Raw genomic sequence first — 14339 nt, 5'->3', positions numbered from 1 at the left:
GAGGGAGCGGGGGAGACCCCCGGGAGAGAGCCCGGGGGAGAGACCCCCGGTATAGAGAGCCCCTGATAGAGACCCCCGGGAGAGACCCCGGGAGTGACCTGGGAGAGAGACCCTCAAGAGACACCCCTGGGAGAGACTCCGGGGACAGACCTGCGATAGAGACCTCGGGGAGAGAGAGACCCCCAATAGAGAGACCCCCGAGGGACACCCCGGGGAGAGACCCCCAATAGAGAGACCCCCGATGGACACCCCGGGGAGAGACCCCCAATAGAGAGACCCCCGATAGACACCCCGGGGAGAGAGACCCTAAAAGAGAGATCCCTAATAGAGAGACCCCTGACAGAGAAGTCGGGAGAGACTCCAAGGAGAGACCCCCAAGAGAGTCCTCCGGGGCAGGGACCCCGGAGAGAGACCCCCAATGGAGACCCTGAACAGGGATTTTTGGGAGAGACTCCCCGACAAACACCCCCGCGGAGAGAGACCCCCAGGAGAGACACTGGAGAGAAACTCTGGGGAGAGACACCCCCCCATAGAGACCCTGCAGAGACACCCCAGAGAGAGACCTCGGATACAGACCCCCAGTAGAGAGAGACCCCAGAGAGAAACCCCTGGCAGAGACCCCCAATAGAGATCCCGAAGAGAGAATCCCGATAGAAACCCCAGCCTGAGACCCCAGAGACTCTGGCCAGAGCCCCCTCCCATGCCCCAGGGCAGCTCTCCTGCCCAGGCAGGGGGTCTCCCCGGGGGCAGGGGGCTGTTCCTGGCTGAGCCCCAGGTGTTCACACCCTAAACTGCCCTCTGCCCTGCGAGAGAAATTCCCTTTGCACAATGTGCCATAAAACAAGGGAGGAGACACCAGGGCCTGCCAGGAACAGCCTCCTGCTGTGCAGAAACGCTGACATCAAAGAACACCTTTGCCCAGACCTGCTCTAGTGGAAGGTGTCCTGAGATAGCCTTTAAGGTCCCTTCCAACCCAAACCATTCCATGATTCTGCTGCTAATGCTCTGTCATCTCCCCTCCCTGCCAGGTACTGCTGAGAGAAACAAGGAGCTGCTTGATTTGAAGATGTTAATAAAGACATTAACTAAAAAACCCTCCAGCAGAACTATTTTGCAACCCCTACTTCGAAAATTCCCTGTTAGCTCTGTTTAAACACCTGAAATACCACAGAAGAAAATCATCACCGTTGACACTCCAATAACATTTCCATCATTGCTTTATTGATTCCAAACCCGAGGGGGAAAAATAGTTTAATTTACATATATTTTTACTTCCCTTACACCACTCACAGCAACGAGGCAACAGAGTTCAGTATTTCTGTGCAGAGCCTTCGTGTTTCATTTGCACTTTTGTGCTGCAAAGGCTTCTTGGAGATTAAGCACCAAGATGTGGTGGGAATATGGAGAACAAGCAGTGGTGGGGACATCAGGAAAGGTGTGCTGGGAAGAGAGGGAATGCTGCATCCTGCTCCTGGGATAAAAGCCACTGCACTCTGCAGGTGGTTCGAGCAGTTCCTGTGGGTCACTGTCAGCACCCAGGTTTTTAAGCACAGCAATTAACTCCCTCAAACTAAAGATTTCACTGATCCCATGGGGTCAGGCTGCACCTCTGCCTGAGATCCCATTCCAGTCCTGGCTTGGCAGAGGTGAGCAGCAGGTCTGGTGTTGCTCTTTCCAAAGAGGAGGGGTGGCAAACAGGGCAGGAGCAAGATTTGGAGACAGAGCCTTGTATTCACAATGTGATTTGTGTGTCCAGGCTGGTGACAGCAGCTCTGCCAGGCACAGAGTGCAGCTGTGCCATCCAGCTGTGCTCCCGTGGGGATAAGGCAGGAAGACTGTTTCCACTGGGGGATCCCCCTCTCCACTCCCAAGGAGAGAGTTGGTGAGCAGGGGAGGGAAACAGGCTGAGCTGTAACAGGCAAAGGAATTTTAAGGCTGGAGAATGGCTCCTGGCTTCATCCCTGCAGCAGACTCCTGGCCACAATCATCCTCATGACCTCGTTGGTACCTGCAGGTAGGACAGGGTTGGAAAGGAAAGACAGTTAAGAGATAATCCGATACTTTACCCCCCAAAAAGGCCAAGGGAATTCTTCCCTGATCTGCAGTTTACAGCACAGAAAAGCTCTTCCCACCAGCTGAGGTGGCATTTAGGAGGTGTTGGGCCAAAACAGAGCTGACAAGTGCCAGAAAATTGCTTGGGAAAGGCTTCAGATGGTGGTGCTGCCTTTTATCAGATGGTGGTGCTGCCTTTTATTTGGGCATTGGGAGGGTGCAGGCACCAGGCACCGAGCAGAACTGGATTTATACCAACATCTGAGCTCTCTGCTGTACCATTTACAACACACACAAAGGCTGCAAGCCCACTCAGTGTTGGAAGGAGGATGTCCCTTATCAGATACCCTGGTTGTAGGGGAAGGGATTTCAAAGGAGGAAAAACAAAATGTTGAGGAGGCCAAACTGAGATTAGAAAAGGCCAGATACTGTTAGAGACATGATGTCAAAGGGTGCAGACAGACCAGAATCACGGGAAAGGAATTGTTAGGGAGAATCATCACGTGACGAGGAGTAATGGGATGGAACTGGACAGAGGCACTGCTAACATGACAACTAAATATCTTCCTCTGCTGTAAGGCTCTTAAAATAGACAGTAACTGCTCCAACACACCCAGAGCTCCCAGCCAAGGGACTCACACAGGACACCTCATGCTCAGAGCAAACCAGGACTCTGCAACCTAAGAATCCCAGAGTCATGTGGGAAGGTGGGGGCCTCCGGAGGGGGTTTTCTCTCCTGACTCCTCTGCCAGGTCGCTGGCAGTACGAGTGTCTCTTACCTTCCAGGATCTGGTGGACTCTGATGTCTCGCACAAACTGCTGCACTGCATAATCCTTCAAGTAGCCGTAGCCCCCGTGCATCTGCAGAGCCTGGTTACAGATCTAAGAGGAGAACATCGCTGCTGAGGTGACTTCTGGAGGACACAGCAGTGGCAGAAGCCCGGTAAGACCCCAGGAACCTGGCCTCATTGTTTTTTTCCCCTGGTCACCCAGTCCCATCTCCTAAACCCGTGGTGTGACAGCACAGCTCTGCTCTCTGCCCCCATCAGCGCTGCTCTCGCTGGGTCACGCTACCTAAACGCTGTTTCACATTTATGCGGCCAGGATTGCACGGGAACACCCGGGGACGGGGGTGGGAATACCCAGGAACGGGTAATTTTAGGGGAAAAAGGCGCTTTTTTGCTGCATTTCTGTGGTTTGCGGATGCAAACCCGAACCGCCCGATCGCCACCTGGCGGCCACTCAAGGGAAGGGCCTGGAGGGCGCTGGTTTCCATGGAAACGCGACTCCCTGTGTCCCATCTGTCAATTTGGAATACAAAGCACGATAATAGCAAAAACACAGAGTGCTGAGAAAGCGCAGTAGCTTCGAAATTACACTGATTTAGGAAGCGTCAAGGGGCAGGTTTGCTTTTCTCTCTCCCTTCTTGCTTTCTCTTTTCAGGGACGTTTTGATAAGGTATGGAAATAATAAGGTGTTTTTCGAAGTGATCAGGTATTTTTCAGTGGTCTAGGAAAGACCACTTGCTACCTAGGAACGATCACCGTGCAACATGGAAATTATCCTTTGAAAACAGAAATGCTCTGCTCCCTGTCCCATCTCCCTTCTCAGTCCCTTAGGAAGCAGCAGAGAAAGCACTTCAGAGAGACTGATCCTGCAGCATCCACAGGTGCAGAACTCTGTCTTATAAAAAACACCCTGGTCCTGAAATCATAACATGGTTTGAGTTGGAATGTTCCTTAAAGCTCATCTTGTTCCAAACTCCTGCCATGGGCAGGGACACCTTTCACCAGCCCAGGTTGCTCCAAGCCCTGTCCAACCTGGCCTTGGATATTTCCAGGGATCTTCTCTGGGCAACCTGTGCCAGGGCCTCACCACTCTCACAGGGAAGAATGTCTTCCTAAACCCTAATCTAAACCTCCTCTTTCAGTGTGAAGCCATTCCCCCTTGTCACTACCTGCTCTTGTAAATATTCCCTTTCCAGTTTTCTCATAGGCTTCCTCAGGTCCTGGAAGGCTGCAATTAGGTTGCCCCGAAGCCTTCTCTTTTCCAGGCTGAACAAACCCAACTCTTTCAGCCTTTCCTTGTGGGAGAGGTGCTCTCCATCCCTCTGATCACCTGGGTGGCCTCCTCTGGACTCGCTCCAACGGGTCCCTGTCCTTCTGTCTAAATGAGGCTCAGTGAACACACTTGGATCGGGGTCTCTATGGCATCAAACTTCCTCCTGCCACCCCGGTCACCAAGGGGGGGCCTCAGAAGCTCTGACAGCAAGTGGTGTTTGAGTGACCTACCAGGAAGCACTCGTCGGTGGCGAAGAGCTTGGCCATGGAGCAGAGCACGGCCGCGTCCTCCCGCCCGTCCTGCAGGGCCCGCGCCGCGTGCCGGACCATCAGCCGCGCCGCCACCAGCCTCGTGGCCATCTCTGCCAGCCCAAACTGCAGGTACTGCCACAGGGAGCACGAGGTCAGCACCCCCAGAGGGGCCTGAAGCACAGCCCCCCCCGCCCCCAGGCAGCGCCCAGCCCCGACGCGCTTCCTTCCGCAGGGAAAGTGTGATCCTGACTTCTCCGGGGAAAACCCTGAGAAGGGAGTGATGGCACCTCTGGCTGCCTGTTCAGCAGGGTCAGGAAGAGCACAGAGGTGCAGGGCTGATGGAAGGGTTACCTGATTGTTTGCCAGGGGTTCCCCGAACTGTTTGCGGACAGTGAGGTGTTCCCGAGCCAGGAGGACGGAGGCATGAGCAGCTCCTAACGAACACGAGGCTGGGGGGAGAAGCCAAGGACACGGGGTGAATATGAAGCCAATTCAGATGAGCATCAGGATGATCCTGCCCTTCACCCCTGCCCTTCTCACCGATGTTTATCCTGCCTCCATTCAGCCCCTGCATGGCGATGCTGAAGCCCTGCCCCTCGGCTCCCAGACGGTTGCCAACAGGAACAGCACAGTCCTCGAAGGTCACAGCCCGAGTTGGCTGGGAATTCCAGCCTACCTGGGAAAAAACAGAGCACCTTCCAGCTGCCTGAAGAGCAGCACACCTCCAGCTCCTGCAGAGAACCACCCAGCCTGCATTCAACCCCTCGGTGTCATTGCCAAGCTGCCTCTGAGTGCTTTGTCCTCAGTGTGGAAACTGGAATGTATTTGAGAAAATGCACAGATCCAATGAACCTTCATGCTCCTGAGACTAAAATCCTTCACTTACCAAAGGGATGGGTATTTGGCAAACTTCACCAAAGCTGGACTTGGCTTGGTAAAGCCATGCCAGGCTGGGACTCCAGTCCCGTCCAAGAAGAGATCCCAAATGCTTTGCACAGACAAGCTCCTCAGGCCAAGAGGACACAGCCTCAAGCTGTGCCAGTGGGGGTTCAGGCTGGACATCAGGAAGAATTTCTTCACTGAAAGGGTTGTCAGGCACTGGAAGGGGCTGCCCAGGGAGGTTTGGAGTCCCCATTCCTGGAGGTGTCCAAGGAACGACTGGCCGTGGCACTCAGTGCTCTGGGCTGGGGGACAAATTGGGCATCAGGCACAGTAATCTTGGAGGTCTTTTCCAACCTAAATTCTGTGATTCTGTGATCTCTGTCCTGCACTTCCCTCAAGCACTCAGGAAGGGCAAGCCAAGCCTCTTACCTTCCTCTCTTTCTTGCCAAAGCTGAGCCCTGGAGTGCCCTTCTCCACCACCAGGCAGGAGATGCCCTTGGGGCCTGGGCCTCCCGTGCGACACATGACCACGTACACATCAGTGTCCCCTCCTCCGCTGATGAAGGCCTGCAGAAGGGCACAAAGAGACAAGTGTGGCTTTCCTGTGCCAACCCTGAGCCTGCAGCAGCAGCTGGGATACAAAGGTGGAGGGGCAAAGACCTCAGGAGGAATTTAGGAGCTCCGGTGAAAGCTCTGCAGAGCACGTCCTGCCTTGGGAGAGTGCACAGAGAAGAGGAGACAGCAGGGGATGGAAAGGACAGTGAGACCCAGGCCCCAGTGTGCAGGCAGCCTTAAGAGGAGCAAAGAGGTACCTTGGAGCCATTCAGGACATAGGTGTCCCCTTTCCTCTGAGCTGAGGTCAGCAGGGAAGCTGCATCACTTCCACTCCCTGTTGGAGAGGTAAGGAAGCAGCCAGTGAAGCAGAGGGTGCAGAACCTACAAATTCTTCTCAGGAGACAGCTGAGTTTGTACCACGAGCACCTCAGCAATCCCCACCTGCCCCTCCCCAACCTCCCAAATGAACACGAAAAGAAACTTTTCACCTCCAGCTCCGTTCAATGCTCATGTTCAGTTAAACTGTGTCAGGAGCACGGGAAGGGAGGTGCTTTCCTGGTTGAGGATGCTCACCTGGCTCAGTCAGGCAGTAAGAGGCAAATTTCTCCATGCTACAGAGGGATGGGCAGAACCTGCGGCGCTGCTCCTCGCTGCCAAAGGTGTCGATCATCCAAACACACATGCTGGAGTGGGAGGGAAGGGGCAGCTTTACAGGGTGTGAGCACAGCCCTGGGAGGAAGGCAGGTCACACAAGAACATCCCTGGCTGAACAGAGCAAAGCTCCACGGGGCTCAGCCATAAGCCCTGAGGCCCGAAAGTGTATTGTTCCACCTCAAAACAGGGCAAAATGAAGTGTCCTGGAAGCCAGGAAATCACCTGCCATTCACCACAGACCCACTGCCCTGTGGGACAGCAGTAACAGCCTCAGTGCTCCCCTCAGTGCTCAGCCCTACTCTGTCTTAGAAAACTGCACCTGGAAGGAGGAGGCATCACCATTCCAGCTTCCAGTGCCAAGTGAGCCCGTCCCTGGACATGTCTGTACAAGCAGGACAGGGCCCTGGTATCAGGTGGTGCCTCTGGGCTCTGTCACAGTATGGCCAGTACACAAAGGCTTTTTCCAAACAAGTTACTATCTATAGACAGCTTAAATGGGAGACCAGGGAACAAAATCCAGAACTTAATCCCATCTTGCATGCCACAAAGCTAAAATTACTTCTTGGTGGCATCCCTTGCAGCCTATTTGTTTACTGCCATCCAGGGATCCTCACAGGCATGTGCCTACTCGAGGTCACAATTTCAATATTTAAATGAGCAGCACCCAGGAAGCTGTTCCAGCTGGATTTGGAGCCCACAGAGCAGCTGTGTTTTCCACCCACCCCTCTGCAGACACACTCACTTGTGGATGCTCATGTAAGCAGTGGTGCTGGTGCACCCTGTTGATAAAGCCTCGAAGATTATGGAGGTGTCGAGTCGTGACAATCCGGAGCCACCGACATCTGGTTTCACGTAGATCCCCCCAAAGCCCAGCTGGGCTGCCTTCCGCAGGGTTTCCACTGGGAATATTTCCTGTTGGGGCAGGCAGAGATATCCCCAGTGAATGTTCATCATCAGTTCAATCTGCTGGTACACCTGGGCTACCAAGTCCAGTCCCACACTCCTTGCAGAGTGTAAGCTGGCCAGGTGGGTTAAAGGAGAGGTGGCTCCCCACGCAGACACATTCCATCTTCAGGAGTAAATCCGGATTTCAGGCGATGGAATAGCCTGGTTAGGAAAGCTTTAAAGTATTTCTGATGATTTCCCACCCCAGCTGCAGCAGCAGCAGCTTCAATGAACACCTCTACAGATGGCACGACAGCACTAAGGAGGTATTGCAGGAACCCCTTGGTGAGGCCCAAGGATCACAACACGTTAAAGGAGGGAAAAGTGAGCAGTCCAAGCCCTCCAAGCCTGTCATACCTTTTCATCCCACTCAGCCATGTAAGGAGCCATCTCCTTGGCAGCAAAATCAAGGGCAACTTTTTGGAATTCCTTCTGATCCTCAGTCAGTCCGACAGATGCTGGAAAAGCAGGAAGAGATTGTAATATGTGTCAGTTATGGGAAAGCAGCAAAATCACCTCTTCTATACCTCAAAGTGCCCCTTAACTCATACAAACAGCTCAGGGTCTGCTGCAGAGGCCATTGCTCCGTTCCTCAGAAGTATCAGGGGGCTTTGGGAGGGGCTTTCTTAGGACAAAACAAACACTATCCCAGGTTGCTTCAAGCCCCATCTGACCTGGCCTTGACCACTTCCAAGGATGGGGCAGCCACAACTTCTCTGGGCAACCTGTGCCAGCTGGAATTCTGCCAGAATTTCTTCCTAACATCTGACCTAAATCACTCCTCTTTCAGTTTAAATCCACTCCCCCTTGTCCTATCAGTCTGCCCATGCAAAAAACCTGCTTTCCTTCTTTTTTATAATCCCCCTTTTCTGAGATATTCTTTGATTTCACTGTCAAGCCTGGAAAACCCTGACGGTCTAACAAAGGTAAGGGAGGTACAGGGAGGTGGGAGGACCTTTCCTTGTGGGTTCTGTCCCACTGCTGGGCACAGTCTAACAAAGGTAAGGGGGGTACAAAGAGAGGGAAAGACCTTTCCTTGCAGCTGTGCTCTAACAAAGGTAAGGGGGGGAGAGGGATGGGGAAAGACGTTTACTTGTGGGTTCTGTCCCATTGCCGGGAAGGGTCTAAAAAAGGTAAGGGAGGTACAGGGAGGGTGAAGGACCTTTCCTTGCGGGCACTGCCCCACTGCCGGCCACCCACCGCGGGGTGTCCGAGCTCGCATCGCCCTGGGCGGTGCAGGGACACAGGGAGCAGGGATACAAGAGCAGGAGAGTGGACACATCCCTCCAGGCGGGCACAGTTCTTGGACCACCGATCCCTCTCCATCTTCCCCCACGCCGCCTCCCCCCGGGCCGCGGGGGGACATCCCCGGGGGGGATATCGGGGGCCGGGCAGGCGGAGCCGGGGCCGGGATCGGGGCATCCCCGGGATCGGGGCATCCCCGGATCCTTACGGTCGATGCAGGACGCGATCCCCCGCCGCCCCAGCGCCAGCCGGGCCGCCACCCGCGGGGCCGCTCGCCACGCCATGGCCATGGCCGGGGCCGTCCCGTTCCCGGTTCCCGGCTCCCGGCGGGGCAGGCTGGGAGCTGTAGTCTGCCCCCGGCACGCCCGCCCGAGCGGGAGGGAACGAGGGAGCCGGCCCTGCCCGGCGTTTGCTAGCGGCACCGCTTCCTCCGCAGCCCGGAGCATCTCATCCCCACCGGCACACGGGAGCGGCGCGGCCGGTGAGCGGGGGCTCGGGGGGGAGAGAGGGAGAGAGGGAGAGGGGGAGGGAGAGAGGGGAGGGGAGGGGAGAAGCTTGGCATGGGAGGTGGAAAAGTTGATGCCAGGCGGCCTGGCAGGAGGAGGCCGGCGCAGAGCCGCGGAACTCCTGCTGAGAGAGGGGGCAGGGGATGGGCCGCCCGGCTCGGCGCCTGGCACGGGATTGTGCGGGTCGGGAGGGAGCTCTGGGGATGATCCGGTCCAGCCCCCCCTGCCACGGCAGGGTCACCTGGCGCAGGTGACGCGGAAACGCGCCCAGGTGGGGTCTGACGTCTGCAAAGGGAGACATTCCCGGAGGGAGTTCAGCGAGCGGGGCACGGAGAGCAACAGGCTGAGCCCGAGCCCCCGGTGCGGGGCTGGCTCCGCAGGGAAGCGCTTCTCCCTTTTCCAGAGGCACAGCCCCTCTGGCTCAGCCCACGCGGCTCCGGGACTGTTCTCCCGCGGCTCTGGAGCAGGAATCCAGCCCTGCTGCTGGTGTCCATCAGCCCAGGGCGCGGTCCCCAGCCCCTGCCAGCATTCACACTGATAGAGGAAGTGGCTGAGCTCAGGGAAAGATTTATTCGCTCTCCACTCTCCCTGCAGCTCTGTCTCGGCCAGCTCTACTTTTCCCAGCTTGCCTGAATACGCAGTAATTCCTCCTCCTTAATTCCTCCTCCTTCTCTCCTTCGTCAGGCGAAGATAATTCAAAGAGACCAGAGATGCCTTGGCCGAGCAGAAAGAGAGACAAAGGAGCAGTAGCAGGTCTGTGCTGACATCCTGACTGATTTAGCATCTCTCATTTGAGGTTCCAAGCTGTAGTGAAACTACAGGCAGCCGAATTAACCGTCTGCCTTTCAGAGCCACATGTTTTACAGACAGCATTTCCTGTGTAGAATGGGCTGAGCACCCAGGCGAGACTGAGACAAGTCTGCTGGGTGTGTGATAAGGACAATGATGTATATTCTGGTTAGGAATATGTAATTCATGCCCATTTATGAAGAGCTTTCAGGTCCTACACGTTAGAGATGGCCAGTCAGAGTATGTGTAGTGCCAAGAAGCTGATGGGAAAAGGAAAAAGCAAAAACCTTGCACTGGAGGCACCATTATGTGGTGTTAAAAGTATAAGATGAAAAAAAATTTCACAGTTGGCTCATCCATGCCACTCATCTGCTTGATCCACTCTAACAAATAACCACCTTCTTACCCTTTAATCACTTCTTAATAATTGAGGGTGTTTTTTTGCCTGGGTCCTGAAGAAACAAGGGATATGAATCCCTTCTGAACAGGTAGCTCAGTGGAGGCTTAAGATAAGGTTTCCAGCTACAAGAATAGAAATAGCTTACTTTTCTGCTGAATGTTCCTGTTACTCACCAGATTCACCTAAACCAGCTTTGTTGCCTGCAGCTGATTTCTCAGCAATTAATTAAAAAATTTCAACTCCACTTCATGTGGGCAACATGGTCTGTCCTTTTTTTTTTTTTAATGACTAACTGTGACTTTAAAATTCCATTTGTGCATGCTGCACACACACACACAAAAATATACTTATTTCAGATGCAAATTAGAAATACTCAGAATCACTGGTGCATAATGCTACTACCTTATCCTTAACACCTGGGGTGCACCAAACCTCTGCTGCAGTCAGGTGAAACCAGCTTAAACAACTAAAAATATTTTAGCACCAGTCATTGCAGAAAAACGTGAAACAAAATGTGTTTTACCTGAACGGTTTGTTTCTTTCTTTTAAGATAAAAAAGAGCCTGATGCTAAAATTGCCAAAACCGAGGAGGAGACTTCGGATAAGGAGGAGGAAGAGAAGCCTGCAAAACCTCCAGCTGGGAGCTCCAAGTCGGGATGGAAGAACTGGAAGAAGACAAAAGAATCTGAGTCTGGTGGGGAGGAAAGCAAGATCACATATTGCCACTGGCTGCTGAAATCAGAACCGGAGAGCAGGCTGGAGAAGGGGGTGGATGTGAAAGTAAGCACTGACACCCATCTTTACTCAGCAGGGCACAGCAGCAGTGTCACCCCTGCCCAGAGCACTGGGGACCAGAGGGGCAGGACCAGACAGCTCAGATTGCTTTTTCTTCTCTAAACCCGTTTGTCTTCCTGGAAACAGAAAGATGTAAGGTTGTGTTTTTCCAGGGTGACAGCCTTGGGGTTTCATACGTGTAATAAAAGAGGAAATCAGGTCCTCAGGATGCTTGGCTGTTGATCACAGGGGCAGCATCTATTTCAGGCTCTGCCTTTACACCACTGCAGTGTTCCTCCTTTGCAAAGGCTTTTCTTCAGCCCCTGTGGGAAGAAAAAATTGTGTCAAGTTCATATTATAATAGAAGGAGCTACTAGCAGCAAATGTTTAGGCTCAGTGTAGACAATGACACAGTGAGGATCAGACACCTCCTGAATTAACCTGATTTTCATTCCATTTGGCAGTTCAGCGTTGATGACTTGAAAGCTCAGCCCAATCAGACAACCTGCTGGGATGGAGTGAGAAACTACCAGGTAAGAAGCACATGGAGTCACTGGAACAGCACCAGGAAAAAGGTGGCTCCCCCCACAGATAAGTGGCTCCCTTTCTTGAAGCATTTCCTTTTGAGGTGTGTTTATACAGGTGCATTTTGGCAGGAGTCTAAAGTCTAAACTCCTTAGTTGCCTCTAGGTCAGGGATAGATTCAGGCTGGGGAATATTCTGTCAATATTCTGTCAATATTGACATCTTTTAGCAAGTCTGTACTTGCCCAAATATGCCCTGTCAGTGCAGAGCTTTCTCTTCCAAAGGAATTCCATGTGGTTCCCCCACTAGATATGATCCCTGTGCTATATATGCTTCCCCCTCTACATGATCTGCTCTGCTGCCTGTTTGCTAACAGCAAGTTAAGTCTTTGGAACAAGGGTGGCTGAGCTGTTGAATTCCCACACACTTTCTAACCAACAGGATCTTGCTCTTCAGCCTTGTTTTTCCTTATTTTAATTCCAACACAAAAACATCTCTATGACAACTGTAGGAAAATCTGAGTAGCTCTGAAGCACATCTACCTCTCTTGCTGTTAGTTCCTGTTCCTGGCTGCTTGTAATGAAGCCCTGAGAGCTTGATAGGAAGAGCTGAAAGTCTCTTGTTTGCCCCTGACAGGCAAGGAATTTCCTGAGAGCCATGAAAATTGGGCAGCAGGCTTTCTTCTACCACAGTAACTGTAAAGAGCCTGGCATTGTGGCCATTGTCAAGGTGAGTGTGTCTGTGTTTTGGGGGGAGCAGTAATGGATGGGTTATCCAACAGCTCCTTACCTGTGCCTCAGCACCAAAGGAGTGCAGGAGTTGTCCAGTCTGAGCAGGGAATGAGCCCTGGGCACCTCAGCTCAGCAGTCCAGGGCTGACTCAAGCATCTGTCCCCAGAGAGATGGAACCACAGTGCTGTTTTCCTGCTGACATTTCAGGGCACTCCCAGCCAAGCCAAGTGTTGCTCCACACTCTGATTCAAATCTGACTCACTAACTTCAGCTGAGCCCACAAGGCATTAATATAAAACCCAGGGCACAGAAAAGCTTTTTCTCTAAGAGCACAACTCACCACAAGGACTATCATCACCTACCCAGTTTTCCTCTGCTGCATGTTTTCCTGCCACACTGATCTCCAGAAGGTGATGCTTCACTGACAGCTGGAGTGTTCTGCAGTGCTTCGACCCAAGAAATGTGAAGGAAACACATCTCACCATTAGAATGGAGTCCAGGGGAAGCAAGGCTGATTTTTGCACTTGGATTATTCCTTGTGTCTAGTCACAGCTTTTTTCAAAGGGCATTTCATACCCTTTGCTGACAGTTGTTTTAAACTGGTGGGAACTTGTCTCTCATTCTTCTCCCCTTTCTGCTCCAGATTGTAAAGGAGGCCTACCCTGATCACACACAGTTTGATCAGAAGGATCCCCACTATGATTCCACCAGCAGAAAGGAGAACCCCAAATGGTCCATGGTAATGTACTGCACTAAATACAGCTGTTCCAAGCTCTGTGTGCAAACTGAGTGAAGGGAGAAGCCTCTTTGCATCATATTGCAAATCTTGGTCTTCTATCCTGGCCTAGCTGCCTTTTTCTCTCTCAAGAGAAAATCAATCCTATTTTCTCTGTCTTTCCCCCTATCCCCACCAGAAGGCTGCCAAAATGTACCTCCCTAAATTTTCCAACCTTACCTGGGTGCAGAGCTGGCCTCCTTGCATGGCAGAACTCTGGGTTAGGAAAATGAACATCTTTAAGTACCAATCTCAGTCCACAGCAAACAAAGCTGTGCTTTTGAGGCACGTTAAATTGTAGGGAGGGGACTGATCACGGGCTGGCTCCATCCCACATCTGACTTGTTGTTGTCTGTGACAACATGAATGCACACTCTGTTGCACAGTGCTAATCCATGTGAGCAGATCACCTGCCAGAAGCACCTGGAAGTTCTTTTGGCCTCGGGCAAGGAAAAAAGCTTCCAGGCTGTGATAAGGTGGTGCACATCAGTCATTTGCTTCGGTTTTAAACCTTTATCCCCTCCAAAGATGTTATGTGCCATCTGGAGGCTGTACCCCTCCCCAACCCTGCTCCTTTGCTGCCCACCCTGCCCAGGTGGACGTGCAGTTTGTGCGGATGACGAAGAGGTTCATCCCCCTCTCGGAGATCAAGGCTCACCACCTGGCACACAAAGCAGATGGGGGGCCCCTGAAGGACATGATGCTCTTCACAAGACAACGTCTTTCCATCCAACCACTGACACAAGGTAAGAACCCCCTTGGACTCCTGAGGCCGTTCCCTCTGGGAGAGACGGAACCTGCAAGTTCCACTCACGGCTTTTTCTGTCTTTTTAACGCAGAGCAATTTGATTTTGTCTTGAGCCTGGAAGAGGAAAAGCCACATTAAGGAGCTGAGAGCAGCCCAGCTTCCCCCCAGCCTGCTGATGCCTCCTCCTCAACCAGCACAGTTCTCAAGTTTACCTGCTCAGCCGCAGCCCCACCAACACGCCCACACACGATTCTCAGCCACACGTCCCTTACCCTGACACACTGTTATTTTTGCTTATTTTTAAATAAATAAAGCCTTTTGGAATCAATTGCAGCTTCTCAGTTTTTAATAGGGGGGAAAAAAATCTGCTATTTATCTCTCAAAGGACCAAACAGGTACATCCTCTCTGAGGTGTTTAGTTCCAGATCTAGTGTAGTTCCATGTAC

General features: G+C 52.7%; 2 protein-coding genes across 4 annotated transcripts; one reads left to right on the top strand and one right to left on the bottom strand.

Annotated features, from left to right (window-relative positions):
* Nucleotides 1-1199: 1199 nt before the first annotated feature.
* Nucleotides 1200-8944, bottom strand: ACAD8 (acyl-CoA dehydrogenase family member 8). The gene is made up of 11 exons (XM_018078702.2): nucleotides 8854-8944; nucleotides 7758-7858; nucleotides 7198-7367; nucleotides 6375-6484; nucleotides 6059-6135; nucleotides 5676-5813; nucleotides 4905-5040; nucleotides 4716-4813; nucleotides 4344-4496; nucleotides 2832-2934; nucleotides 1200-2008 (listed from the first exon to the last, which is right to left on the bottom strand). The coding sequence occupies exons 1-11, from the start codon at nucleotides 8933-8935 to the stop codon at nucleotides 1956-1958; spliced, it is 1221 nt and encodes a 406-aa protein (XP_017934191.2). The 5' UTR covers nucleotides 8936-8944; the 3' UTR covers nucleotides 1200-1955.
* On the top strand, nucleotides 2664-14221 carry THYN1 (thymocyte nuclear protein 1). 3 transcript variants are annotated; one of them, XM_018078704.2, is made up of 8 exons: nucleotides 2664-2995; nucleotides 9836-9904; nucleotides 10891-11120; nucleotides 11579-11647; nucleotides 12276-12368; nucleotides 13014-13109; nucleotides 13741-13891; nucleotides 13985-14221. In XM_018078704.2, the coding sequence occupies exons 2-8, from the start codon at nucleotides 9862-9864 to the stop codon at nucleotides 14029-14031; spliced, it is 729 nt and encodes a 242-aa protein (XP_017934193.1). In that variant the 5' UTR covers nucleotides 2664-2995; nucleotides 9836-9861; the 3' UTR covers nucleotides 14032-14221. The 3 variants fall into 3 exon arrangements, with proteins under 3 accessions (XP_017934193.1, XP_017934194.1, XP_017934192.1); XM_018078705.2 differs by lacking the exon at nucleotides 2664-2995 and adding an exon at nucleotides 8308-8326; XM_018078703.2 differs by lacking the exon at nucleotides 2664-2995 and adding an exon at nucleotides 9098-9126.
* Nucleotides 14222-14339: the final 118 nt, after the last annotated feature.

The sequence above is a fragment of the Manacus vitellinus genome, unplaced genomic scaffold (genome assembly GCF_001715985.3).
Source record: "Manacus vitellinus isolate BGI_N305 unplaced genomic scaffold, ASM171598v3 scaffold_41_pilon, whole genome shotgun sequence".
NCBI classification, from domain to species: domain Eukaryota; kingdom Metazoa; phylum Chordata; class Aves; order Passeriformes; family Pipridae; genus Manacus; species Manacus vitellinus.
Note: the sequence above shows the minus strand (reverse complement) of the source record. Positions and strands in the feature narration are given on the sequence as shown.